The sequence below is a fragment of the Equus quagga genome, chromosome 1 (genome assembly GCF_021613505.1).
Source record: "Equus quagga isolate Etosha38 chromosome 1, UCLA_HA_Equagga_1.0, whole genome shotgun sequence".
Lineage (NCBI taxonomy): Eukaryota > Metazoa > Chordata > Mammalia > Perissodactyla > Equidae > Equus > Equus quagga.
In genome coordinates, this window is record NC_060267.1 from 156384553 (window position 1) to 156411834 (window position 27282).

General features: G+C 41.1%; 1 protein-coding gene across 2 annotated transcripts in view; it reads right to left on the reverse strand.

Moving 5' to 3' along the window:
* The window catches only part of RARB (retinoic acid receptor beta), a 166834-nt gene that overhangs the window by 78063 nt on the left and 61489 nt on the right, over positions 1-27282 (reverse strand). For both annotated transcript variants that reach the window (XM_046641578.1, XM_046641572.1), the window contains one exon: positions 20921-21062. In XM_046641578.1, coding sequence (XP_046497534.1) covers positions 20921-21062 — 142 coding nt within the window. The remainder of the gene's footprint in view (positions 1-20920; positions 21063-27282) is intronic.

The following is a 27282-nucleotide window of genomic DNA, read 5'->3' on the forward strand; positions in this document are numbered from 1 at the left end:
TAAACAAATTCCCTTCCAGCTGCAATGAGCAACGTATTCTGCATTGAGGGCACAGCAGCAAAACCCCACGGAAAATGAAATGTGCACCAGCCTTAGGCATTGCCCATAGGGTGGAATGCTACAACTTTTTAAGAGACAGTTTTCAAATTGTGCTTTGCATGGGAATGGGAATGAGAGATTTTTTTTCTTACTTCTATTGCTAAAAATGGCCTATTTAAAAAATGATGCAATGTTACTTATAGGTCCTGTGCAAAAGAAAAAGAGTTTGTAAAAATTACTGCAGGATTTTTATGGCTATTCTTTCCCCCCTTTGATTCTGCAAGTGTGAGTGAGGGCTGTTTCTTTATTACAACAGCAAAGTGATAGATAAGCTATTTTCTCATCATTCTCAAAAAGTATTTGTTAAGCATTTTTTGAGGGAACTGCATAAAGTGCATGGAGGTGACATGGTCCTTGACTTCTAGATGTTCCTACTATGTAGTTTATTCACCTCAGCTGGTGAAAATGCCCTCCCAAGAAGAGGATGCCATTGTAATAAAGGCACTCCCCTCAGAATCAGGACACCACGTTCTATTTCTGGCGCAACTACTATTAGCCATTGACATTGGCCAAGTCACTCATTCTATAAACCTTACACTCCTGAGTCTCTACATAGAATTTTCAGCATCTCCCTCGCTTGCTTCACGTGATACTTACCAAGATCCATCTACCTGAGGTGATTTCTCATGTTATAAAAGGATCATTCACCTTACAAAAAACGTACCCCACATTTCCTTTAAGCAATGATTGACCCGCCCCCTGCCACCTAGTATCTGAAAAAAAGTCTTCCTATTCATAAGGATTTGATTTATCTTCCAAGAGGCCAGAAATCAAGTAGAAACAAGGGCAGAGAACCATCCCCCTGGGCAGACATCCCTTAATTTCTCATATGTTTAGAGATAATGCTTCTGATACATCGACAGAACTTACTGGAAATCTGTGATATTCTCAATACATGCAGGTACATGTTTATTGTTATCCTACTATACACTCAGCACTGGGTTTGTGAGAAAAGTTTTCACCAAATGAAACACTTCCATGTGTAAAATCTGAGTTCTGGTGACCAAGAGAACTTTCTAGACAGCACCATAAAAACGTGGAACATTCAAACCGGATTACAAACATACGTTCATTTGTTCCTTATCCAGTGGCTATTGGGGCCACACCATGGACGGGAACTTGGAGACCAACCAGCCTGGGTCTCCTGCTCTGTGGACAGAACGTTGAGCCAAGAATCTAAGACCATAAGCCGTAATACCCAAATACACCTCAGAGTCTACCACAGGCATGGTCAAGGAGGGCAAGACAGGGCACCTCAGGCACGGAGATGCAGGGGGCTCTGAGAGGACCCACAGACCCTTCACTCACCCAGGGCTGTGCTTCCAGACTGGAATTTGGGGCCAGACCTTCACAGTGTTCTGTATCTTTGTTTCTCCCCCAAAGCACCCTCAAAACCTTCTTTCTCCTTTCCTCCCTCCTCCAAGTATGCTTTCAGAAAAGGAGCCAACACTTACGTCCCCTGAAGCGTCAAGAAGGGATTTCACCTTTCCCTGGGGAACTTCGCTTTTCATGAGACTATAAAGAAAAACCTTACTGCTAAGGGAAGAACCCTTTATTGTTACAGATGGGAAGCCAGCGATGAGTGGGCTTCCCTTGGGACCTGGGGAGTGGGGATGGGTGTATACTGTCACCTCCTCATAAATATGCCCGGCTCCCTGTGCCTACTGCTTATAAACGCCCCATTCTCTTAGTTTCTCCCTTCCCCGCTACAGTCTAGGGACAGTCCAAGGACAGAGCCATTACTAATCTTCTCGGGGATTTTTAAATTACATATTCATGCTAGACCCCCTAGAAACTGTCGAGTGCATAACTACAACTTTATTTCTTTTATTACCAAGCATACAGCTCTTCCTCTCAACCACGTCCCCTTGAAGTATTTAGTTTTATACATTGTCTTGGGCAAGGTAATTAAGCTATTTGCGTCTCAGGTATTTTATCTCTAAAATGGCGATACTCTTGTATAGCACACCAGGACAGGGATGTTTGGAGACCCTCACCTAAGAAGGTGACATACGAAGAAAAAGCAGTGGGAAAAGTCAATCTTGCCACATCATTATGTTCCAAAACCACTTAACAACTCTGTCTACTTTATTAGGAGCAGAGCACAGTATGAATTAGGTTTCATTGTAATTGCGTCCTGGACGAAAATAAGATTTTCCATGGAGAGGTCTTACGACTCTAATTACAGGGATATTATAGTCTAATGTCTCAGATCGTGTGATGTCTGGAAGAGATCCTACCAATCACTGCATCAATGCCCTTGTTTTACAGACGTGTAGTACCCAGAGAGGTTAAGTGACTTGTGCATGGTCACCCAGCCAGCTAGAGGCATGGCTAGCCTCTAGGTCTCACCTTCAGGATTCTCAGTGTGGTACTTTTTAACAGACTATGACATTAGACTACAGAGAGTATATTCATGTCTATCACACGGATCTCTTCTCCATGTATTAATGAATTACAGTCCAGCAGAAGCAAAGCTCCAGTGGATCTCAGTTCTTGTTTTTTTTTCAGACGTCCTAAATACTGTCAGCAGCACCAAGAATAACTTAGAAGCTGTCAGCTCTCTGCAGCAGCAAAGTACACATGTTGATTCACCCTTGAAGCAGGAACCTCTGTGATGAGTTCGCATGCGAGGCAATGTGTGGTGCACCCCCGGTTTCGTATAATTAGATTCTAAGAGGAAACTCTAAGAAAGATGGTTGTATCTTTTAGAGGAGCAAAGTTAGAAAGCTAAGTAGGTCGGGGAAGTTCTACTGAGACACGAATACGCATGAATACATTTCTCCACTGGACATGTGCTCTGCTAGGTATGGACAGGAAGTCTTAGGTGATGTGGATTTCAGCAGAAGAGAAACTCCCAGTCCTCGGTCTGATGGGGGTTGGGGGGGGGCGTCCCAGACGAAGGTTCCTCTGCAACCTTGGGACAATAAAATTAACCACAACTCTATCTTCTGTTTCTCAAGTATTTTGATTTGTCAAAGCACCTTCACAATTTTTCCAGACTTCTGATATTTTGTTCTCACAATCTCCCATAGATGTGGAAAGGGTAGGAATGTTTCTCTTTATTTTACAAATTACAAAATGGAGGCAGGAGTGGTTCTGCCTTCGAGTCCAACTTTAAAATGGGCCAGGACACCATACTAGTTTACTAACGTGGATTTGTTTTAAGCTCCTCTTTGGTAATTTATAAAAGACATCAGTGAAGGGTAATAAGTTTGTCACGAGCCGATGTTAATATTAAAGCATTTCACTACATAAATGTATGAGGTTTAATATAACATGTAACCATTTAGACAAAGAGAACTCATCTTGGGATGCTACTTGTTCCACTTCTGGTGCCAATGCTCACAACATTTTTCTCTCTCTTCTAGAACTGCTTTCAGAGCCAATTTCTACACAAGAAAAGCAGGCACATTTATTTACAGCCACTATTTATTTTATCTAAAAAAGAGTTATCAGTTGGATGTTTAAGTTCTCATCTGTGTGTGTTTTAAAAAGTTACATAGCATTACAGTTAGCTGCATTTCCATACAGAACAAAATCCTTTTACTTTTCCTGCACCTAATATGAAAAGATTTGGGGGTGGTGCTGGGAGAAGATTTGTTTATGAACTTTCAGTCCAAAGTTGAAATTAGATGTGGTCCCTATTGAATTATCAAGACATGACGGTAAGGCACATAACCACTGAGTAGCTGATATGAATTGGATAGAAATGAAGATGCAGTTACAAACGGCACATATGTCTGGCATGGAGCTAAACTCTCATAACCAGGGTTTGAATTAAAACAGGAAATTTAAAGAGAGTGAATGGATTATGGCGGGGGTTGGCAAACTTCTTCTGTAAAAGGCCAGATAGTAAATATTTTAGGCTCTGTGGGCTACACGGTCTCTGTCGCAACGACTCAACTCTGTTATAGCAGGAAAGCAGCCATAGATGATATGTAAATGAATGTAGATGGCTGTGTTCCAATAAAATTTTATTGATAAAAATAGGCAGCAGGCCAGATTTGGCTCACGGGCTTAAGTCTGCTGACCCCTGTCTTATGGTCTATTAAATCGAAGTAAATATGGATGTTATCTTTAGATATCAAGATGTCTAAATATATAGAAATGGATTTACTTCTCCCTGGGGAAACCAACTGACAAAGGCAAAAGAATATTGGCATCTACTTTCTCAACAATTTCCTTCTAAAGCATTGTCAATACCCAACGTTACTTAGCCCAAATTTGTTAGACAACAAGGAAAATGGAAGTTCTACCTCGATCAATCTAACAGATAACCTCTTTTTTTAAAATAGCTTTTCTTCTTTTTGTTATCACACAACTAACAAATGAGCGCTAATGTTAAATAAAATAAAAATACAGATAAGCTAAAAAAAAGAATGTAACAATAGCTTTGAACATTTTAAGTTGTATCTTCCAAACAAGGTGTTTTTACAAATAGGAGATCAAATTCTGCATAGTTTTGTTTTATATTTTCTAATTAAACAATAGATGGAATTTTTGTTAAATTAAAGAGAAATGCAATATCATTAGCCGCCAGGAAAATGCAAAGTAAAACTACAATGAGATATCACTTCATACCCAGTAGGATGTCTAAAATTAAAAAGACTGAAACGGCAAGGTTTGGCAAGGATGTGGAGCAACTGAAATTCTCATACATTGCTGATGGAGTGTGAAATGGTAGGTAAGACCACTTTGGAAAACTGGCCATTTTTTGTAAAATTAAACACACATGTCCTTATGACCTAGCAATTCTAAACTTCAGCATAAACCCAAGAGAAATAAGCATCTATGTCCCCTACAAAGCATGTATAAGGATATTCATAGCAGTTCTATTCATAATAGCCCCAAAATGAAAACAACCCAAACATCCATTAAGGTGAGAACTGCATATCTACAAAATGGAATACTATTTAGCCAAATTAGGAGCAAACAACTGACACATGCAGCAACATGGGAAAATGCTATAAACATAATGATGAATGAAAGACGCCAGACGCCAAAGAGTGTAGCCTGTGTGATTCCATGCGCAGGAAGCTCAACAGGCAAAACTAATCTCTGGTGATAGACATCAGAAGAGTTTACCTTAAGTGTAACCACCACCGAAATCAAGATATGGAAGGCTCCAACCCCAGAAGGTTCCTATAGTCTCTTCCTAATATCTTAACTTGGAAGGTGGTTAGGAGGACATATATATTTATCAGAACTTATTAAACAGTACACTTAAGGTCTGTGCCATTAAGACACATAAATTACACCTTAATAAAGAGAAATATGTTCTCAAATATAGTTGAGGTTTGCCTTAAAAGGGAAAATCAAATAGAAACTGAGAAGATATCCAGAAAGGCAGTATTTGAAGGAGAAAGCTTTTAAGTTACAAAACTTGAAATGGAATGAGGAGAGCCAAGCCTTGGTTTGAGGTGACAATCTTTATTGTGCTGTCTTCAGTGTCACGGCCATAGTTGTTTCTTTGGGGGATTAGGGTCATAAAGATTGTCTTGCTTTCCTATCCCCTTTTTATTCCAATTTAGAAAACAGATGAGATTTAACTACGTGGAGGGATGTCCTAAGGAAGAGCAACGAAAAATGTCAAGGACATCCTAAATGACGACTCCTGGTGCTCCGTTTATAAGGACTCATGGGAGACATTCATCTCCAACATCAGGATGTGGAAAATCTGTGATTCGTCTGACAATGAGGCTGTTTTCATCTTGTGGACTCTGAGAGTCCTGCCACTGACTTGGTCCCGTTTTTGTTCTACCAGGAACACCAGAACCAAATGGCAGCCCTCGTCTAGTGTGTATACACCTCAGTGCGCTAATCTGACTCCAAGGTTTATTTTCCCTTAAGTCAATTAGCCTAACATTTCTTCTAATCCTTTGGTTGTTTTTTTAAAAATTGAGATATAATTCACATACTTTAAAATTCACCTCTTTAACGTGTGTAATTTGGTGGTTTTCAATATATTCACAAAGTTGTAATACCACCACTCCAAGAAGAAACTGATTAGCAGACCCTCCCCATTCCCCAATCACTCCAGTGTCTGGCAACTACCAATATACTTTCTGTCTCTATGGATTTGCCTGTTCTGGACATTTTATACAGGTGAATTCACACAGTGTGTAGCCTTTTGTGTCTAGCTTCTTTCGCTTAGCATAATATTTTCAAGGGTCATCCATGTTTTACCATATATCAGTATTTCATTCCTTTTTATGGCTAAATAATATTCCATTGTATAGATATACCATATTTTATTTGTATCTCCATCAATTAGTGGACATTTGGGTTGTTTACATTTTATAGCTGCTATTAATAATGCTGGTACAAAGATTTCTGTCAAGTTTTTCTGTGAACACGTTTTCATTTCTCCTGGGTACACACCCAGGAGTAGAATTGATGGGTCATATAGTTAAACTACATGTTTAACTTTTTAAGGAACTGCCAAGCTATTTTCCAAAGTGGCTCTTCCATTTTATCTTCCCACCAACAGTGTGTGAGGGTTCAAATTTCTGCGTATCTTTGCCAACATTTGTTATTGTCTATCTTTTTGATGTGGGTGTAAAGTGGCATCTCATCGTGGTTTTGATTTGCATTTCCCTGATGACTAAAGATGTTGAGCATCATTTCGTGTGTTTACTGGTCATTTATATAGCTTCTTTGGTGAAATAATGTCTATTCTAATCCATTGCCCAGTTTTTAATTGGGTTGTCTTTTTATTGTAGAGATGTAATCTTTTTAAGAATACTTTTGTAAGCTCTCTTGGATTCTTTGAAGGTAGCATTGAGAGAGAAATATATCTACATAAAAAGGGTCGGAGTTTATTTATATTTACCTTTTTTCAGAAATAAAACTTCCATTAGTTTGATATGTTTAAAGTGATATTCATACCCTATATCAATGTTTTAAAACACCATCCCACCAAACCACAAGTTCTACGTCTTTATGTCTAAATTTCAGACACTGAATAAACTGGTCATATCTTCCCCACTGGTCTTAGAGAAGGATTTGCGCTTTTTACTGCTTTCTCTTCTGCAGTCAATATATATTAAGCACTTTTAACAAGTAATAAAAACGACAAGGAAATTAAAATGATCTTTCTGTAAATCCAGATCTTTTTCTCTAAATGTGAACAGTCTCACAGAGAAATTACTCTGATGGCTGTAAAAAAATGTAGGTTGTCTATTCTACCAGCCAAACTTTCTTGCTAACTTCTCTAAACCAGTGTCAATTTGGCCACTTACTAATCTAAAGCCCCATGTGCCTTTAACGAATGAATCAAAATGAAAAAATATCTTCTCATGATTTTTTTTAATTATGGAAAAAAAGGGATAGTCAACTGATTGTTAACCTAGAATCTACACAGGTTCATAAATCACATTTTGATTACATTACATATCTGAGAGGAATTTACTGACACTACTGGTAGCTTCACATTTAAACATAACAATTCTTTTATTATCTTTCTTTTTTAAGCTGTTTATTATCTGAGGGCTGAAATAGTTTTCCAAAGCACAACAAGCTGTAAATGGATCCACGGGCTATTAATTTGCAGTGCAGGGCACCACAGGGAAAAGCTCGTTAGGTGGGTTGCTGCAATTACAGGTGTTACATAACCATTCTCAGAGAACTCAGAATAAATCAGGATAACACCCATCTCTGGTACTCCTTCAGCATTCAAAGCTACAAGTGAGAAAGGTCCAAATCAGAGAAAAAGGCAAAAGGCAGAGAGGTCAAAACACCTTTGCAGAAATTTAATGTGTTAAAAGGGAGGAGGATTCCTCCAATGAGAGGATATTACACTTCTCATCTGTGATAACACAATTTCTCTATGCACAGGAAGGAATGGCCATCCATAGCCCTCTCAACACTACTTCCACATTTCAATCTCTTTTTCTTTGTTTGTTTGTTTGTTTGTTTTTGAGGAAGATTAGCCCTGAGCTAACATCTGCTGCCAATCCTCCTCTTTTTTTCTAAGACCGGTTCTGAGCTAACTTCGCGCCCATCTTCCTCTACTTTATAGTGTGATGCCTACCATAGCATGGCGTCCCAAGCAGTGCCATGTCCGCATCCGGGATCGGAAGCAGCGAATCCCGGGCCACCGAGAAGTGGAACATGCAAACTTAACCGCTGTGCCGCCAGGCCTGCCCCTCTCTTTTTCTTTTTGATTGAGGTGAAACATACATACATAGGTATGTGTCTACCCAACCAAGGTTTACCTTGTCCAGCACTCCTCCTGGCTCCCATGGGCCTCTTCTGAGTCCAGGGGGTACCCACCATGTTCACCTCTATCACACAGATTAGTTTTGCTCATATTCAATCTTTATACAAATGAAACTATATAGAATGTTCTCTTTTCTTCTGAGTTCTTTGATTCAACATTATGTCTATGAGACTCATCCATGCTGTAGTATTTACCAGTAGTTAGTTCCTTTTTTATTGCTATGCATAGTCCATTCTTTGAACATGTCACAATTTACCTACACATTCTACTGCTGATGGACATCTGGGTTGTTTCTAGCTTTTGGCTATAATGATAAAGCTGCTGCAAACATTCTTATAGATATCTTTTGGTAGGCCTATGCACTCATTTCTCTTGAGGATGTTCCCAGGAGCATTACTGGGATACACTGGTATGTTTAGCTTTAGGAAACATTGCCAAACCATTTTCCAAACTTTGGCTCAATTTATATTTCCACCAGCCATGAATGAGAGGCCCAGTCGCTTCACATCTCTTCAATACTTGGTATTGTCAGTCTTTATAATGTCAGTGCTTCTAACGTCAGCCTTTCTGGTAGAGTAAATCACCACATTTCAATTTGATGGGCATAATTCTATTCAGGAACATAAAGTCACGCAAAGGGCACTATTTGTAAAAACAAAATGGGGCTCTGCATTCTGTAGACCTGGATCCCATCATTATCCTGGCAAGTGTGGGGAAGGCCCACATTCCAAGTGCTTGCTCAGTCCCTGGGGGCAGGAGGAAGTCCTGAGGTCTCTCTTCCTGAAAGAACTTCTGGGCCGCATCCATTGGTGGGGTGCCGGGAGTACATTCAGAGCCTGCATATTTTCACATTTCTCAGAGCTCAAAGTCCAAGGGCGCCACAGCCAAGTTTCCATTCAGTTTAAAACTGCTCAAGCGCTTTGTCCCCAGACTTCCAGGACACAAAGCGGGACTCCTTCACTCATTACATTTTGCGTTTGATTCTCTTCCTGTCCTCATTAAATTCCCTGAGTCAACAGAGTTTACTAGAAGCAACTTTTATCTTTCCCTTTGGAAGAGCCATATCACGACTGGCTCCATAAGCAGGTCCACTGTGAAACGCCAGTGAAATTCCTTAGTTCTATTTTAAGATTTAAACAATGTTGCTGAATCAAAATAATGTTTAAAAGTCTGCCCAAGTGATGTTGTAAAACATGCCCCCCCCCAAAAAAAACAGGCAGAGAAAAATGGAGGGTTTGCATTCTCCACCATCAAAACAGAAGATTTCTGTCCTAAAACCATTTTGAAAATAAATCAGAAAATTTTTTAAATTGTGAAGATTTTTTATGTTGATGAAATGAAGTGTTGGAACAACCAAGCGTGTATGTGGGACAAAAACGGTCCTCTTGGGGCTGGCCCCATGGCTGAGTGGTTAAGTTCGCGTGCCCCACTGCAGGCGGCCCAGTGTTTCGTTGGTTCGAATCCTGGGCGCGGACATGGCACTGCTCATCAAACCACGCTGAGGCAGCGTCCCACATGCCCCAACTAGAAGGACCCACAACAAAGAAGATACAACTACGTACTGGGGGGCTTTGGGGAGAAAAAGGAAAAAAATAAAATCTTTAAAAAAAAAAAAAACGGTCCTCTTGAGGAAATAGGGAGGGTATTTACTCTCCTTGGTCCCAGTACTAAAAAGATGCCTGTCTCCATTAATCTAGTTCATCGGATAATTGCTCAACTCTCTGTTCTCCAGCTCTAAAGGGAGAAGGATGAGAGAAATAAGCTAACTGTGATAGTTAATATTTTGCGATGGCAGAGGGAGAAGAGACGGGTTTAAGTGCTCAATGCCACTCCAGGAAGAGCAAATTCCAGACCATCCTCTATGCATGGATTTATTGGGCAATTTAGGTAGCCACCCTCCAGAGAATTGCTGTCACTGGGAGAAGGTACTTAAAGGGCCATGTTCATCGCCCCGGAACACAGGGACCGCGGGAGAATTTCGGGTTGCTATTTTCACGGAGACATTTGTTTCCAAACAAAGGGCTCTCTGCCAGCTATTTTAGAAGCACTTGCATATTTATTCAGCCAACTCTGTGTTGGGGATTGTCTTTGGGCGCTGAGGTTTTATCAATGTCTATTTAAAGCAGAATGAAAAAATAGCTCAAGATGAAAACATAGTGTATTTCCAGGCTAGAACGTGAGATGCTGCCTATTCTTACAGGGCCCATATCTGGTTTCTCCCTCTCTGAAACTGCCACCTGTCTCACAATCTTCAGTGTATCTTAGTTTAATTGCTGCTGTTTTCTTTTTAGTGGTGCATAAAATAATAGTGCGCCTTAACAAATTATAGATTTGATGAAATATGGTGTGTCCGTGTGTACAGTTTTGAGAGAAAGCAAATCTCCTCTGTTAGGACCTGTTTATAAGCTCCATCTGGTTACGTTCACCACGGAACGAACAACGCTGAGACTTCATGTCATGAAAGGGGTAATGCGCTCCTATTCATATGGTGCAAATTAGGGAAGGAGGCAAAATGGTGACAAAGGTAAAAACGGGCTCATTATATCAATATATTAATTCAAATCTCTAACTCATGGAAAGGTCAGACGAAAGTTCCTGATTCAGAATCTCTACTCCTCAAGTCCTCTTTTCCTCTGGTCCAACTGAGAAATATCTATTAAGTAGAAGGCAATGGGCTTACTGGGTTGAGGACTCAAAAAAGAATGAGATTCCATACCTGCCCTCAAGATGTTCAAAGCCAGTGAGGAGAACATCTCTATGTTCCTCTCTCTCTTTCTCTCTCTCTTTCACACACACACAACCTCCTACCTCCTGGACTCAAAAACAAGTTTGACTTTCAAAGTCATCCAGTAAAGGCGCCACTAACATGTCACACTGTGGTGACCCTCATGTGCTCCCTGCCGTTAGAGAAGTGTGTGTGTGTTTAGGAGGGAGGCAGCTTGAAGCATGAGCAGGAGGGAGAGGAGGGGATGGGCATCACAGGCAGACAGAACAGCATTAGCTCCAAGTGTATCAGCGGGGGCAGAGCCCTGCGCAGCTGGCTCAGCCTGCCCCAGCCTGCCCCAGCCTGCCCAGGACACTGACCTCCTGTCATGCTTCCCACAATGCCCCACGCAGTAGCCGCCACTGACCACTGAGCATGCCCATATCATGTGATGCAGCCTCGGGTGGTGCATGCTGTTCTGTCTGCCTGTGGCAGAGTCAAGTAGCTGCAACAAACACTGAATGGCCTGCAAAGGGTAAAACATGTACTGTCTGGCTATCTAAGAAACAGTTTGCACACCCCTGAAAATAAATACAATTTAGTCTTAACTAGGTACAGATGCCTGTCCTCTCTCTGTTAAAAAGAGAGACTAGGCACCAGCCCAGTGGTGTAGCAGTTAAGTTCATGTGCTCTGCTTCGGCAGCCTGGGGTTCATAGGTTTGTGTCCCAGGCACAGACCTACACACTGCTCATCAAGCCATGCTGTGGCGGCATCCCACATATAAAAGAGAGGAACATTGGCACAGATATTAGCTCAGCGACAATCTTCCTCAAGGAAAAAGAGGAAGATTGGCAACAGATGTTAGTTCAGGGCCAATCTTCCTCACCAAAAAGAAAAAGAGGGATTACCAAAGATTCAAGAGCTATTAATTAAGGTCGTTCTGGCATCAAACTGAGATTTTCTCATTGGTAATAAAAAGACTGAATGAATATTGAAAAGCGAATAACTTTATCACTGTATGATTTGATATTATCCCATGCTAAATTCAATACTCCCTAAAATTATGTTTCACACCACTGTGTGCAGAGTTTACACTTGGGGAAAGATTGTATCAAACTAGGACCTATATCAAATCAAATCATACATGTAAATGACAGACTATGTGATTCGGGAGCAAAGATGAGTGAAGATACTGAAAACTCTGTAGCGTTAAATGCACACAGAACTCTACTGTGTCTATATCGAGAATTGGAATTAGGATCCACAGGTTGAAGCCAGCAGTGTGACTTTAGGCAGGTCTCTTCGCCTCTCTGAACCTCAGGACACTGAGGATCAGAATACTATTCCTGTCCTCCCTGCCCCATGGGATGGTCCGAAGTCTTGGGAGACTCTGTGGTTGATAAAGCACTTTGTGACCATCAGCTCTCGTATTGTCACCACGTCCTCCCAGCCCTCCTCCCCGACGGCTGACCACAAAAGCAGTGCTGGTGAAGAGGCCAAAGGGTGACAAGATTTGGTTAGGATAGGGGAGGAGATGATGGATCCAGGGGAAAGGCAGGTCACAGAGTTCCAAATAAAGGATGAGGAGAGATGGAAGATGCCAAATGGGCAACGAAAGGAGGATGCTGGGAGGGAAGGAGATTTTGCATCCTTGGTGATTCAGCACGGGTTTGGCTCTGCCCAGGAGACCCAGATGGCCTCACCTTGAACTGACTCATGTAGGAGGGAGGCCAGGCATCCTTTCCAACACCCCAGTTCGGTTTTCCCCATGGAGTTGGGTTCCACGATACCAGGATCCTGTCCCATTCTCTGATTACACATGTCCAGTATCTCTGGGCAAATGAGCCATCTGCCTCCTGGTTTACAGTAGCCGAGAAAGGTGGATATTTATTTTGGAAACTATGCCTGCAAGCTTTATTTTGAATGCTGCGACATAATATTTGCGGTTGTACATCTACACTGTGGCGTTATTAACAATTCAGAAGAAACAGAGCCTCTGCCCTTCATATTTCTCCTGAAGAAGGACTAAGGCTGATGTTATTCAAATAAAACCAGCTGTGGCAGCAGCACCAGCAGCACGGAACGGAGCCTGTGTCACCACCCGAGGAAGAACCTGAGAGAACAGCTAGCACTTATTTAGCACCTACTGTGTGCCAAGCACGGTGCTAAATGCATTATCGTTATGAGGTCCAATGCCCAAATCCAGCAAGGTTGCCATGATAATCTCCATGTTGTAGGTCAGCTGGTTCCACCAAAGCGAAATCACACATCTTGCTCAAGATGAGAGAGCTAGAGGGTGGGGACGGATCTGAACCCAGCCCAGGCTAATTCCTTTGTTCCTTCCTCTGCCTGGTCCTGCTTGGAATGGAAATTTCTCCTTTTTCTAAGGTGAGAATGTGCTCCAGGAGACAAGCTTTGGGAGAAATGTGTTAGTAAAGCTGAAGGAATTTTAATACTTCCTTTGCAGTCTGAGTGTTAATGGGCTTCAAGTCCCACAGTGGCACTGACGTCACTGGGCAGCCAGTGCCCAAACAGAATTTGTTTTTTTATCTCCTGGACAGATGCAGGAAAACATTAACATTTGGCAAGTGGAAAGGGGCGGCAGATTTTATTTTCCAGCTTCCATGACATTTTTAGACAGAAAAATATGAAGTTCCCAGCCTTTCCTTCACTTTTGGGGCGCTCTTTGGGGATTTGTGTGCAGTGGGGTAGCAGGAGAAGGTGGGGGGGGGTTCATGCTGTATTTCTGTGGAACAGAACAAAATGATCACAGCGAACCCTGGAAACGTGCTAACAGGCGAGGATGTAACATGGGAACAAATGAAGAAATAAACTAAAATTAGAAAGACATTAAGTGCCCTGATGATGATTTTTATGTAATTTTCCAAGTACACACGGCAACCTACAATATGAATCTCCTCGTTATATTAAGCCAGTAAAATCCAGTCATAGAACCAGTGAGCACATCAATATAATTTGTGCACCAACAAAAGTGATTTTAACTGAGGTTAAGTGCCTTTAATCCAGAAGGTTTGTTTTAATGTAAGTTTAACACTAAAGGAGAAATGAAAGAAACATAGACTAAAACCTCTCATGGAAGTATCTAAGTGTCTATACACAACACATTTATTCCATCCAGTCGACCCAGGGGGACGTTCATGTCTAAAGGATAAATCGGAATTTAGAGACTTTATAAAAAGCTGTTTTTAAGCTCAACACGCCCCAAATGAGAAGGTGTCAATGAGTGCTTAGGGACTCTTAAATTCAGAGATTATTCCATTGCTCTATTCTACAAACACACTTATGAAACTGTCATGGAAAAAAATGCTGTGAAATAAACACTAAACAGCATTCTCAAACAAAATCAAAGACATGTTTTGCTTACCACTCAGAAGCACGGACCACATCAACATAAGCTCAAAGAGCAATATAAAGAGGTTCCTTTGTGAATTAATGCCAGTGGTTTTCAGACAGGAAAACAGAATGGGGGTGGTAGCCACAGTACCTTCCCAAGTGTGTTTGTTACAGACACTCAGTGGTGGGGATCCCATCTTGAAGCCCAGAGGCCCACGGGAACCTGGTCAAATGTTAGAAGCATCCAGAGTCCACTACTTTCTCTTCATCACAGCACACATGTCTTGATTCTGGCCTTATTCTCATCTTCTATTTTCCTTTTGGCCTCCTGACCCCAGTGTCTAGCCTATCTGTGGATCCCCTCCTTTTGTCAGTGAGTAACTTGGTAGCCAAGGTTTGGCAAAAGTGAGCCACAAATCCCACCATTTCTCCATTTTAGCCTCTCCAACTTAACTGGGCTTTCGCCATGCACAGCTATAAAAGATGCCTGCTCAGTTCAACCATTTTTGACAGCAAACACATTAGAAGATCTAATGTCTTTCAGGGGAGGGAATTGGTAAGAGGAAGCAGCCGGAAGAAACGCTGTTGTCTAAACAGAATTAAAAGCATCAGTTCTCACATCATGCCTGGGCTGTCAGTCAATACTAATGATCCTCTTATCCAGGTAGAAAACACAACCCCAAAGAAGTTGAACAACTTGTTCTGGGCAAGCAGCAGATAAGCAAATGACGAACAGTTGAATGGATGCATACCCAGAATTGTTTTGTGTCTGACAACTTTTCAGAAAGTACAGCTAGGGAGATGCTGGATTTGGTTGTCTTTGAAGACAGCCACAATTAACCACTTGAGCAATCTAATCTCATTGAGCAGAGCATCACGCTAACTTCTGGGGCTACAAGGTGAGGAAGACAAGATGCTTGCCTTTTAGGAGTTTACAATGAAGCCGGGGAGCCTCACTGGGGTGTGACGAATCACGTTATAATAAAGTTTGTGGTTTATGGAGGTCAGTTCAAAGCACAGGAACACAGAAGGAAGAATGAATAACTGCCTAGAGAGTGGTGTGGCATTCAAGGGAGGGTTCAAAGAGGAAGTGACATTTCAGCAGGCTCCGCTGAAGGAGAAGAAGGTAGAAACCCAATTCCAGGGCATAGCCACTGCAGAAACATGGAGGTCTGAGGCTGGAGGGTCAGCGTGGTCCAGTATGGCTGGACGCTGGGGTGTCTATTGGTAGGAGATGAGAGTAGGAGCTGGAGTTGAGATCACAGAGCAGCCATAAGGGGCATACTTGGCCACTGGGTGAGCCACTGAAACCAGAAGTAGCAAACTATGTCCTTTGGGTCAAACCCAGCTCTTCACTGGTTTTTGTGAATAAAGTTTTATTGGAACACATCCATACTTATTTGTTTGTATATCTCCTATGGTTGCTTTTGTGCTACAGCAGAGTTGAGTGATTGAGACAGAGATCACATGGCCTGTAAAGCCAAAAATACTTTCTATTTGGCTCTTTTAAAAAAGTTTGCTGATCCCTGGCTTAAAGATTTGAACTACTCATTTGAGTTTCCGTAACTGACTCAAAGGCATACGGCCGGGCTTTCTATACTCCTACGGTTTCTCAGCAGCATCGTCTTAAATCTCCTTTCCCATCATGGACAATTAGTTGTTTATCTGCATCATAAGCTTGTCCAGACGTCTCTTTCACAATCCCAAATTTTATGTCTTCATTTATTGTTTCTCTTTTTTATTTCTTGTTTTTATTTTAGGGCTTTGCCGCATACTTTCCTTTGCCGACATTGTTACTAGCCTCCCACCCCACCAGCAGAAGCTCATCACTCAACTTCGAGTCATCTTGCTTCCTTTGCCTCCTTCCCAAGTTCTTCATAAATTTCTCTACCATTTTTAGAATGCTGCTGAAAATCGATTTTTTTCACTCGCTGTTGCTGCTTTCAAATTCCATGCTCTGACAAATAGCTACGCCTCTGCAAAAAGGCTCCCCTACTTGTACAAAGCCCTTGGAAAATATAAGGTATACCCACCAGCATTTACACAACAGAAAAACGAAGACATAATCTTGCTTTTCTGATGGGCCACACTACAGGATTTCTTTTACTAGTAAATCTCATTATACATTGAAAACCAAATTCCATCTATAAAAATTAAATTTGCACATGATTTTCTATGGGGCACATCTCTAATATAGAGCAAGGAGTGTGATCATTGTTTTATTAACCACCGACAATAAAGTAGAGTTGAAAGGGAACTCAGAGTTTTAAAGCCGCTTTTTATGGCATGCAGTATATTACTAACTACCTGGGTCCAAATCCCAGCAGGTTCCCTTACTGTTACCTTGAGTAAGTTAATTAACCTCTCTGTGCCTCAGCTTCCATATCTGCCCCCTAAAAATGGGGAGACAGAGATTATAACTGACATATCTCATAGGGCTGTTTTGAGCATCAAATGGGATAAAATATGGGTTAAGGTACTGCCTGGTACGTAGAAAACACCCCGTCTATGATAGCTAATACTATAATATGATTCTTAGGTTTCTTTCTCTCTTTCTTTTCCCCACAGCATGAACAATAAGATGAATGTACTGGCAACAGCACTGTGGGACTTGACCTATCATCGTGGACATAGGTACTTTTGGCCTCCTGTCTTCTGATGCCCTCCTGAGGAACACTTCTTCCCACATTCCTGGTCCATGCAGTTTGGGTGGGGTCAACCTCAATCCTGGCACATGATTCAGACCTAGCCAATCAGAGTGTGCTACCTCCCCTCCAAAAGCAGTGTGTTCATAGATGGGACAAGATCCATGTTAGGCCAGTGTGAATCAGTCTCTAGGCACTGATGGAAAGATTGGGGTCTAAGCCTCTCTCTTTTTGCTGGGTAAACTATTGGCCTGGAGCTGTTGGTAGCCATCTTTATTAGCCATAGGGAAAATCTTTCAGGGAACAAAAGCAATGCAGTAAAAAACAGCTGTGAGAGACAAGCAGGAACAATGCCCTGAAAACAAACATGAGTCTTGGATCCAGCTGTGTTCCTCTGGACTGCGCGGATTTTTAGCATATGTCAGTTTGAGCTTCGTTTTCTGTCACTTGCATCCAAAGAGTTCTGACACATACTAATGAGTTGACATGACCTATGCCTAGAATTGAATGCAAATCTTGCTACCCTTGGTATTACAGAGAAAGCATGGCAAGGAGGGGTGGCAGACTTGAATTGTAATCTTGGTCTTTAGCCAGTTGGGGATTGCTGGGGAGACCGTTTCATCTTTCTGGGTCCTAGTGTACTTGTGTGTCAAATGAGAGAGGTGAGTGAAAATTAATCTCTAAGATCTCTTTTCAGTTCTAACATTCTATGAGTCTCTGTTATTCTTGGGTCCGTTTCAGTTGTGTATACTGGGGTATAATTGGTTACTGATTCTCATATTTTCCTACTTCCTTCTGTTTCAACTTTAAAAATATTCCATTAGACTCCAAGTGTTTATTTCTTCCCCTTCAATTTCCTTCTAAAGAAAATATATTTATTTTTGTATACTTGGGCATAATGATCCTATTTGCTTCCCATTTCTATATTTTTAAATCTAATTAAGGTGATAAGTTCCTTGAGGGTTGAAACTAGAGTTTTCCTGTGGGTGTAAACATTATTTTTTTTAATTGCCAACCAAGCTGCCAGTTTTTACAGAGCAGCAGGATATGCGTTTTAAGTACTGTAAGCAGGAAATGGGTCTCCAGCCCACACAAAATAAATGCAAAAGTACTGATTTTCCCTGAGTCCACATCTGGCTTACTCATTTATAATTCTGGCCTGAACCGAAATTCTCCCACAGAACTACAGTGTGACACCCACGTCTACGGACTGTCAGCCCAAAAGTGGAGGGTTAGGTGATCCCCCTATGAGTCTCACCTATACATCTAAATAATCTGGCTATTTCAGGTCAACATCCTGCTTTTCTCTTCAGTGGTAGGATCTGGGGCCTGAGCTAAGTGAATATTAGCTTCACATCTTCACATTCATTGATTTTAAGTAATTCAATAGGTCTAAAGTTTAGAGGGATCAAAGGGAACTGGCTGAAATGTGGTCAATTGGCCCATCATCTGCAGATACAATGTCCAGAGGAAAAAGACCCTCCCAGAAGGGATGGCACATGCAGGATGCTTCCCTGTCTGATGACCTAGTCCACTCTTGTTCATCAGGACCCTAATTATGAACCAGACCCCAATCCAACTGCCTTAAGGGTACTTCTTGGCAAATATAATAAAATGATCGGGAGGCAGAGGTTTAGGGTCGGTTGGTTTAGCAATTCAATGATGCCATTCAGGGCCTGATTTCTGTCCATTTTCCACTCTTCTATCCTCAGGGCCTGCTTTGTCCTACAGTTGACTCCCCTTGAGGTTGGAGGCTCACTACCAGGGGTCCTTGGGGCTACTTGCTTCCTGACTCATGTGCATTGGAAGGGAGGGCACTTCTGTCCCAATCGTCTAAGTATGACTCTTTTGTTTTGTTTGGCAATTTTATTTTGATAAAATTTCAAATTTGCTTAAAAGCTGCAAGAAAAGTACAAAGAATTCCTGTATACTCTTCATCAGATTCACAATTCTTAATTTTTTGCCACATTTTCTTTCTCTCTCCCGTTCCACACACATGTATATTTTGAACCATGGGGAGCTAGTTGCAGATATAAAGAGCAAGAATGTTCTCTTATATAACAATAGTGCAATGATCAAAGTCAAGAAAGTAAAAGTTGATACAATGCTATCTGCTAATCTACAGTCCATAATCAAATTTCACCAACTGTCCCAATAATGTCCTTTATAGCTATTTTCCCTCTGATCCAGGATCCAATCAGGATTATGCCCTAGATTTAGTTGTCATGTCACTTTTAATCTGCAGCAGTTCCTCAGCCTACATTTGTCTCTCATAATATTGGCATTTTGGAAGGAGACTGGCTAGTTCTGCTTTTTTTTTAATTGGGTTATTTGCTTTTTTATTATTGAGTTTTCAGAGGTTTTATGCAGTCCAGACACAAGTCCCTTATCAGATATGTGATTTGTAAATATTTTGTCCTAGTCTGTGGCTTGTCTTTTCATTAACTTCATTGTCTTTTGAAGAGCAGATGTTTTCAATTTTGATGATGTCTAATTTATCACTTTTTTCTTTTATGGATCATAAGCATGAGTGTTGAATTCATTCTCACTGGACTCGCCTAGGTTACATGTTCACACCATGAACCAACGACTGTGGCTGGGACATTGAATATTCTGATTGGCTTGTGTCAACTGAGTTGATCCCAAACCTGAAGTTCTCCCTGAAGTGTAGAAATCTAAGAGGTGGAAAAGCAAATTAGGCTCTGGGTATAGTTAAGAAAGGAGAAGGCATGGGATGGATGCTGGGCAGGCCACCACAAAACATCCCCGATTAGTAGCTCCCAGCAGAGAGCCAGTCTGCCAGCTGGATGGCCTCAGACCAATGCTGCTTGGCTATGGGGCTTTCCCTCCTCAGTCTTCCCCACAATGGCCATGTTTCCCAGTTCCAAAACCCAAGAGCCCTTGACCTTAACATAAGTCTTCAAACCCCACTGTAGGATTGTGGTTGAGGTGCCTGGCTTTTCTTAGAGAGCAGTGGCCATGACTCAAGCATCTCCAGAGTCCCCTCACAGCACCTGGCCCAGTGTCCCACTCACAGTTTGACTTCACCAAATCCCGGAGAGATGGGATGAATGAAGAGGTAGCAATCCCCTTAAATGCTTCACCTGGCACGCATCCCTACATCTTCCTTAGGCCTGTCTGGGCCAAGCCACTTGCTTGTCACTTTCTCATTCCCAACATTTCAAAGCACCAAAAAGAGAATGTAAGTAAGAAGTTTTTTGTGGTGTATATACTCTGCCTCTATTAAAGCATGTATACTTCGAATCCCCATCAACAGGTGTTAAGGGACCACTAATTTTTAATTCATTAATGTTCTCTTTTGCCTTCATAAAGTGTATAATCGTTTGGAGGAGGGGGTGGCTGGGAGGAAAAAAGCTAAATCAAGTTTGGAAAAAGGCCAACGTACCAAATTTTTAATTGTTTCTTCCACAACAAAAGTTTTATGCTTCCCCTCCTCTAAAAAGGGGCAAATTATCACTACTGTTAATATTCATGTCTCTCGTCTCATTTTATTCTCACCAATATAGGCAAAACTCTTTATTCTCATTGTCAAGATGGGGAAATGGAGTCTCTGAGCAGCTATGCGATATGCTTGAGTTATTCGTGTCTCTAAAATACACAGTGAGTTAGTAACTGCTCTGGAATACAAACCCGCCATCCACGACAACCAACTCCTGCCTTTTCACCAAGTGCCACTCAAGTTTTATCTGAAAATCCCACAGTTATTCTATTTTCACGACATCTCTGTTTCCACCTACCCTTGGCAATCTATCATTAGTGTCATGTCTGAATTCCACATGTTGACGTCCTCCACAACTTGATTTTGGAAGCTGAGCAAACCATATTTATAGATAAGGCAAAGGGGAAAAAAATTTTTTTCAGACTCCACTTACATTCTTTGGACATTCCCACTTCAAAGCACTTCTGGAGTCGACAGTACTGGCATCGATTCCTGGTGACTTTATTAATAACACAGTTCTTATCTCGGTGACAAGTGTAAATCATGTTCTTCTGAATACTTCTGCGGAAAAACCCCTGCAAGCAAGCAAGAGGATGAGAAAACTAAGTAAAACTACTGAGCTTCATGAGAAATCAAAGCCAACCTTATCAATGCATTGATTGCTTGTTCTGAGTAATGAAGTGACGGCAGCAGCGAAGTTAACTTATTTAAGCCTTAAAAATCCTCGTGAAATATTAATAGTGAGCTCTCCCTTCATAGCAAACCAGAAAGCTCCTGTTAATCAAAACTAGACATGAGCATTATTATCTTGCTAAAGGAAAATTAATCCCCAGCTGATTCACTTGGAAAACATAATGCAGATTTGGGTTCCCTCCAGATAGGCTTAGCTTCATAAGCAGCTCCCTTGCTGGTCAGACTCTCTGCAGGTGAGTCCACTATCAAGAAACTCATTATAAGAGAAGCCACCTTTGCAAAAGAAATGACTTGATTCATGAAAGAATTAGGTCTTTTCAAAAGAGTCTTCTCTGAATTCTTTTACATATTTAACTCCTGTTACAATAGTTAAAATATGATTTAATTTACCAAGTCTTTAGAAAAAAAATATCCTACCCAGGAAACAAGGCAGAAAAATGACAGGCTGCCCATTTAATGGCATATTCGAGCTGTGCTGTCCAATATGATAGCCACTAATCACATGACTATTTAAGTCAAAATTAATTAAAATTAAATAGAAGTAAAAATTCAATTCCCCATTTGCACTAACCACATTTCAAACGTTCAATAGCCACATGTGGCCAGTGGCTACCACAATGGACAGCACACATACAGAATATTTTCATCATTCCAGAAAGTTCTACCGGGCAGCGTTGTGCTATAGTATTGACTGACAAGCTTACCTAAGAGTCATCTAACACTCTTGGGAAACGTAACTTTGAGTTACTATTTACTATTGATTGGACTCAGACTCTGCAAAAATTGTAGAAGACTGGTAAATTACAAATAATATTTGTCTAGTATAGGCGTGCAAAGGATTTCTGCCTGGTTGAAATATAACCCCAAAGATTATTGTTTTATTGCCTTGTAGGACATTAACTAGTTTTGTATCTAACTTTGCAATCTTATTTCAGCATTCTTTTTTCCTTTCACCACATGTATGTACGCATGTGTGTATGTATGTATCTAGCCAGCTACCCACCTACCTACCCACCCACCCATCCATTCTACATACCTACCCATATATTTTTCTCATATCCTCCTTTGAAACAGCTTTGTTACCCTAGTGGTTCCCTCATTAATGAGTTAAATAAGTCTTCAACATGTGCTTACTGAATATTTGAATGAGTTATTGCTTTTTTTAACACTTTGAAAATTATATTTTGACAAAAGAGGCAATTTATCCTGATTTTTGCGAAACACTGGTAAAATAAAGCAGGCTTTAGGTTCCACAAGCACAGTATCCCAACCTTCTCTTTGTCCTCCCCGTTTCTATCACACAGCTTTACAGACAACGGATATTCTAGCGATGCTTGTTAAATACACAGATGAATGAATAGGGAGTGAAGGGTGTACCTGCTGTCTTTTCTCCCTTTTACTGCCCAACAAAAATCTCTATGTTGCTATGAATATTAAAAGCAAGGAGTTTTACATTATCAACTGAGATGTGACTTTTACCTACATTAGAAACAATTCTCTTGAATCTAAGAAACACACCACCAAATGTGTTGAACAGCAAATAAGACTCACCATCTGAGTTCAACTTTCCCTGTAGTACATTAACACTCCAGGAGCCAGAACTAAAAACACGCAAAGCGAAAGCACATTAGCAAAGGAAGCTCATGTAACACACATTGTTTAGGATATTTACGTGGGCACCCTAGGATTTTAATGTCTAAATAAACATATTTTTACTGGCATGATTCAACTGTAAACGCCTGGAAATCTGGTTTAAGGGTGCATCTCCTGTCACATCCCAGACATACACATCTTCTAAGAAAACACAGTTTATTTTTATACCTCTGGAGCTACAAATATGCTCAGAATCTAAAATAACAGGTTACTCTTAAGCCCTAACAGAATCTGTGCAGAGTGGTCACCTCAAAATACATCTCTTCCTGCAAAAAACACCTACAGGACACTTTTGGCTGCCAGATGTACAAACTCAATTTACAGAAACTTCATAGCTCTCTTGCCAAAAACCACGGACACGATGGAAGATACAGTCTTTCTCACATGTGTGAAGCAAGGGAGGTATGGACAGAGGTGACCTCCTTGATTTATTAAAAACCGAATATTCAGATCAGCAAATTCTTAGTGAGTGACTGTGGAGGAGAGAAAAACAATCTCATGATGCTCAAATGAAAGAAGAAACCAGAATGACAGAACTTTATATGTCACTAATTATCCAGTCAGTGTGGTTCAGTATCAACGACAGCAGAAACTAAATAGGACTTCTTAGTTTTCCAAATCAGATTTTCAGCTAGATTTCAGGAGAAGGTCTAAGTTTCAGTAAATCATTTCCACCATGGTAGAATACTTGCTGACTAAAATATATGCTGTGAGGTATTTTTATACATGGGTTGGGTAAACAGAAATGCTCTCTGAGGCCAAAGAGAGGTTTATATTGTACAAATCCTCTTTCTCCCCAGTAGATATAGAAAACTTGCTTCCTCATACACCACTGCTTTGAGGACCTAGCGTGCATATGCATGCATGTGCATGTATGTGTGTGTGGTGTGTGTGTGTGTGTCTGCGTGTCTGTGTGTGTGAGAGTCTTGCATCATAGGCCCATGCCACCCAAATTTTATTTACTTAATATTTTTATTTAGGTTGACTCTTCCTTTTATTTTGACATTATTTAAAATGGAAACCTTTCATCTCTGGCTTAATTTGGAAAACTAGCACCACCTGTCAATATTAGAACACATTCACAAAATAAATAAAATGAAAGTCAAACAAAACAATAATCAGATGCTATTTCACTCTCACTGGATACTGGATCTGCTAAAGGCTTGAAGCCCCAGGCCTCCTCACTCCTTGCTGAAAAGCGAGCTAAGCAAGCGTTGGAGACAGATCAACACTGATTTGAGACTTTCTCTTTGAGGAATTCAGAGAAAAATCAACAAGTTTCTCACTGTGTAATTTAATTGATTTAAAGCCATGAATCTGTCCCACTTAAAATTGGGAGCCTCACACTTTGGGAACAAAACTGTACCCCAAAACTGTCACATGCAAAAATGGGCTTTAGAAGTACTGAGTTCAAGAGTGACAGTTCCTGAAGCCAGTAGATGGATAGAGACGCATCTGGAGGAGGAAAGACTGAAAAGCTGAGCGTATAGAGGAAGGATTTAGTCCCGTTTGCAGGAGCAAACCCAAGAAGAGGAAGGAGGTAGGAGGCCGTAGAGGAAGAGCCCTGGAGGGGAAGTCAAGGTGCTGGGTGGCAGCATCTCATTATTACCAAATCACAAACCTAGGGGGCTGCGCTCTCTCAGCTCCTACGTGAAGGGCTGGGTGGCTTATTCCCAAGATCCTTTCCAGCTATAAATTTCCGGGATTCCAAGTGTGTCATCATCGCAGGGAGTGACAGGCTGGGATGGCTTCAGAGTGAGGATGAGGGAGCTTCAGTGGGGAAAGAAAATGGCCTAGGAGGAGGTGGTGTCTGAAGACTGAGGAAGGAGAGACCCTCTGCTTTTAATGGGCAATGACAGTAATTTCTTGGGACGCTCTTGGGGTTTAAAAGACACCAACAAGAGGGCTTTCAGATGGCATTTACATTTATCTTGGAACTGAGTCATCACCACCTCTGTGAGGGACCCCAGGCAGGTATCTGTGGCTGGATGGAAGCTGGGATGCTTCAATAACTGGCCCATGGGCTCATGGCTCATGGCTGTACGTTTCCTGGTCTGGTTTTCTGACACCAAATCTAGGGTTGCTGACACCATAATTTTACTCTTTCACTTTCCTGGAACATCTTTTTCTCAGCAAACCCAGAAAACTTCCATCAGGTCTTCAAGATGTATGTGACCTCATCAAGAAGCCGCCTTTGACTGACCCAAGCACACATGAATGCTTCCTCTTCTAGGAAACCTGGGTATTTTGCTTTTCCTTCTATAGTACACCAATTTAAGTATCATATTTAAAGTATTAAACAATAGCACTGTCCACTCAGAGGTCACATGGGTGACATGGGAATGCCAGCTTGTGGCCAGTGGTCAGAGGCTCAGGGATCTGAATGGGCATGATGGATTTCCAAATTAGGGTGTCACAGTACCACCACCAAGTGTGACATCTTCCTTGCTGGGATCCAGGCCTCTCTGACAAGGGAAAAGGATGGGCATGAGGGCCGGCTCGCCAGAACTAAAGAGGGCAGTTTGGTGGGCTTCGAGGTGGTCTTGAGGCAGTGCTTAACATGGTTTTCCTGGAATCAAGACAGGGGGCTTAGGGAGGGGGAGAGAAAGATTCAAGGCAATGATTACTCAACAGCTGGTAGGAGAGTTTTTCAGTATTCCAACACCTAATAAAACTGTATTGGTACATATCAGCTGAATATCCCCAGGGCTAGGACAGAACCTGGCTCATGGTAGATATTCAATAAATAAATGTTGATTGAATGAATGAATGAATGATGAAGTCCTCAGCTATAGCCAGAGCCAGAGTGATAGTCCTGGATGTTTTAGATCTTAATTCCATAAAATATTCTTCAATAATAAAGTCTTCCTTGAGGATGATATTATTCGTACTTAAGAAACTAAACAACCAGATTTCTCTAAAGTTAGACAATCCACTGATTTGAGCTATAATCAGGTTAGTCGATTAGGACTTCTGTTGGTTAATCATGACTTCTGTTGTTTGTGATAGTCAAAGCCAATAACACAATTAGCACTCTAATTGCCTAGATCGAGAAGATAGATCTGCATCACAAACCAAATCAAGCATTGTCTAACCATGGATTTTTCAACCTTTCTTACCTCATGTTCTTCTATTTTTGCTATCAAAGAACTGGGTTCTTTGGTTGGGGTCCAACCAAAAAGGAAACAAAGCCACTCATATGGTAGAGAAGGCTACACACATCTTAGAGCCGTTTGGTTCCTGTCTTAGCAATAATCATGGAATGCCCGTATCCTCCTCAGATTACTTCTGTTCCCCCTTCGGGGTATGAAGTACCATTGTTCTAAGTAATCTTCTATTACCTATAGTGCAAAAACAATCCTAAATCAAAAGAAAAAATAACAGTCTCTTTTAAACCATTTTCCTATACCTAAATACCTAAAATTCATAATTCCCTTGGTAGACTAAATCCCAAATCTATAAAGGACATGGAGAACAGCAGCTCATTCCACTCCCTTCTTCAGATTTTGATATGAGAATAAATTGGGCCAATGTCCCTCCTTTAATACTCTCCAATCGTCGATGTAATTCTTGTAACTTTTTCCATACATGGATCTTGTTTTACCTTCTAGTTTTTAGAAGTTATCACACATCATATTCTCCACCCTCTTTCCCAAAGAGGATGATTTTTGTTAGTTGAGATACTGACCTAGTGATTAAGAATTAGGCTTTAGCCTAGGTACATGTGGCTTTGAACTCCATCTCTGACATTTACTATCTAACTATTGAGTGAGTTACGCTAAAGCTTCAGTTTTCTCATCTGTAAAATGGGGATAATAAAAGTATCTACTTCATGGGATTACCAAGTATAGCCAATTAGGAAATCATATGAAGTGTTAGCACAATGCCCAGCACATAGTGAGTGCCCAATGAATGGGAGCTATTGTTATTGACAAAACCTCTTTTTTTCCAAAGCTTTCTTCTGGACAATTTCCAATATACATTTTGTATTTAAAATAAAGATTCCCAAATAGGATACAACACTCTTCTGAATCTCTAAACAATGTAGGCTATTGTGGGTAGACAACCTCATGATTCCAAAGGCCATCTCTATATTCATTCATGTATTGATTCATTCATTCAATGCCAATTAACTAGAGTGGATGTGGCAGGCTCTCTTGGGACATAAAAAGATATACAAGGCATGGTTCCTTTCCTTTCTCAATCTATCAGGAATGATAAGTCAAATGAACACTATGTAGCAGATGCCACCAAACGGCGTGATGAGAACATTAATGGAAGCAGAAAGCAAAAACGTGCCCAGTATAGTGTCTGGTAGGTACAGTAGCCACTCATAAAATATTTATTGAGCAAAGGCCGCAGGAACTCAAAGGAGTTGGAAGGGAGTCAGCACTTGATCTTAAATCTAATGACGGGGTAGGATTTGAAATGGCAAGCTTTCCCCCAAGG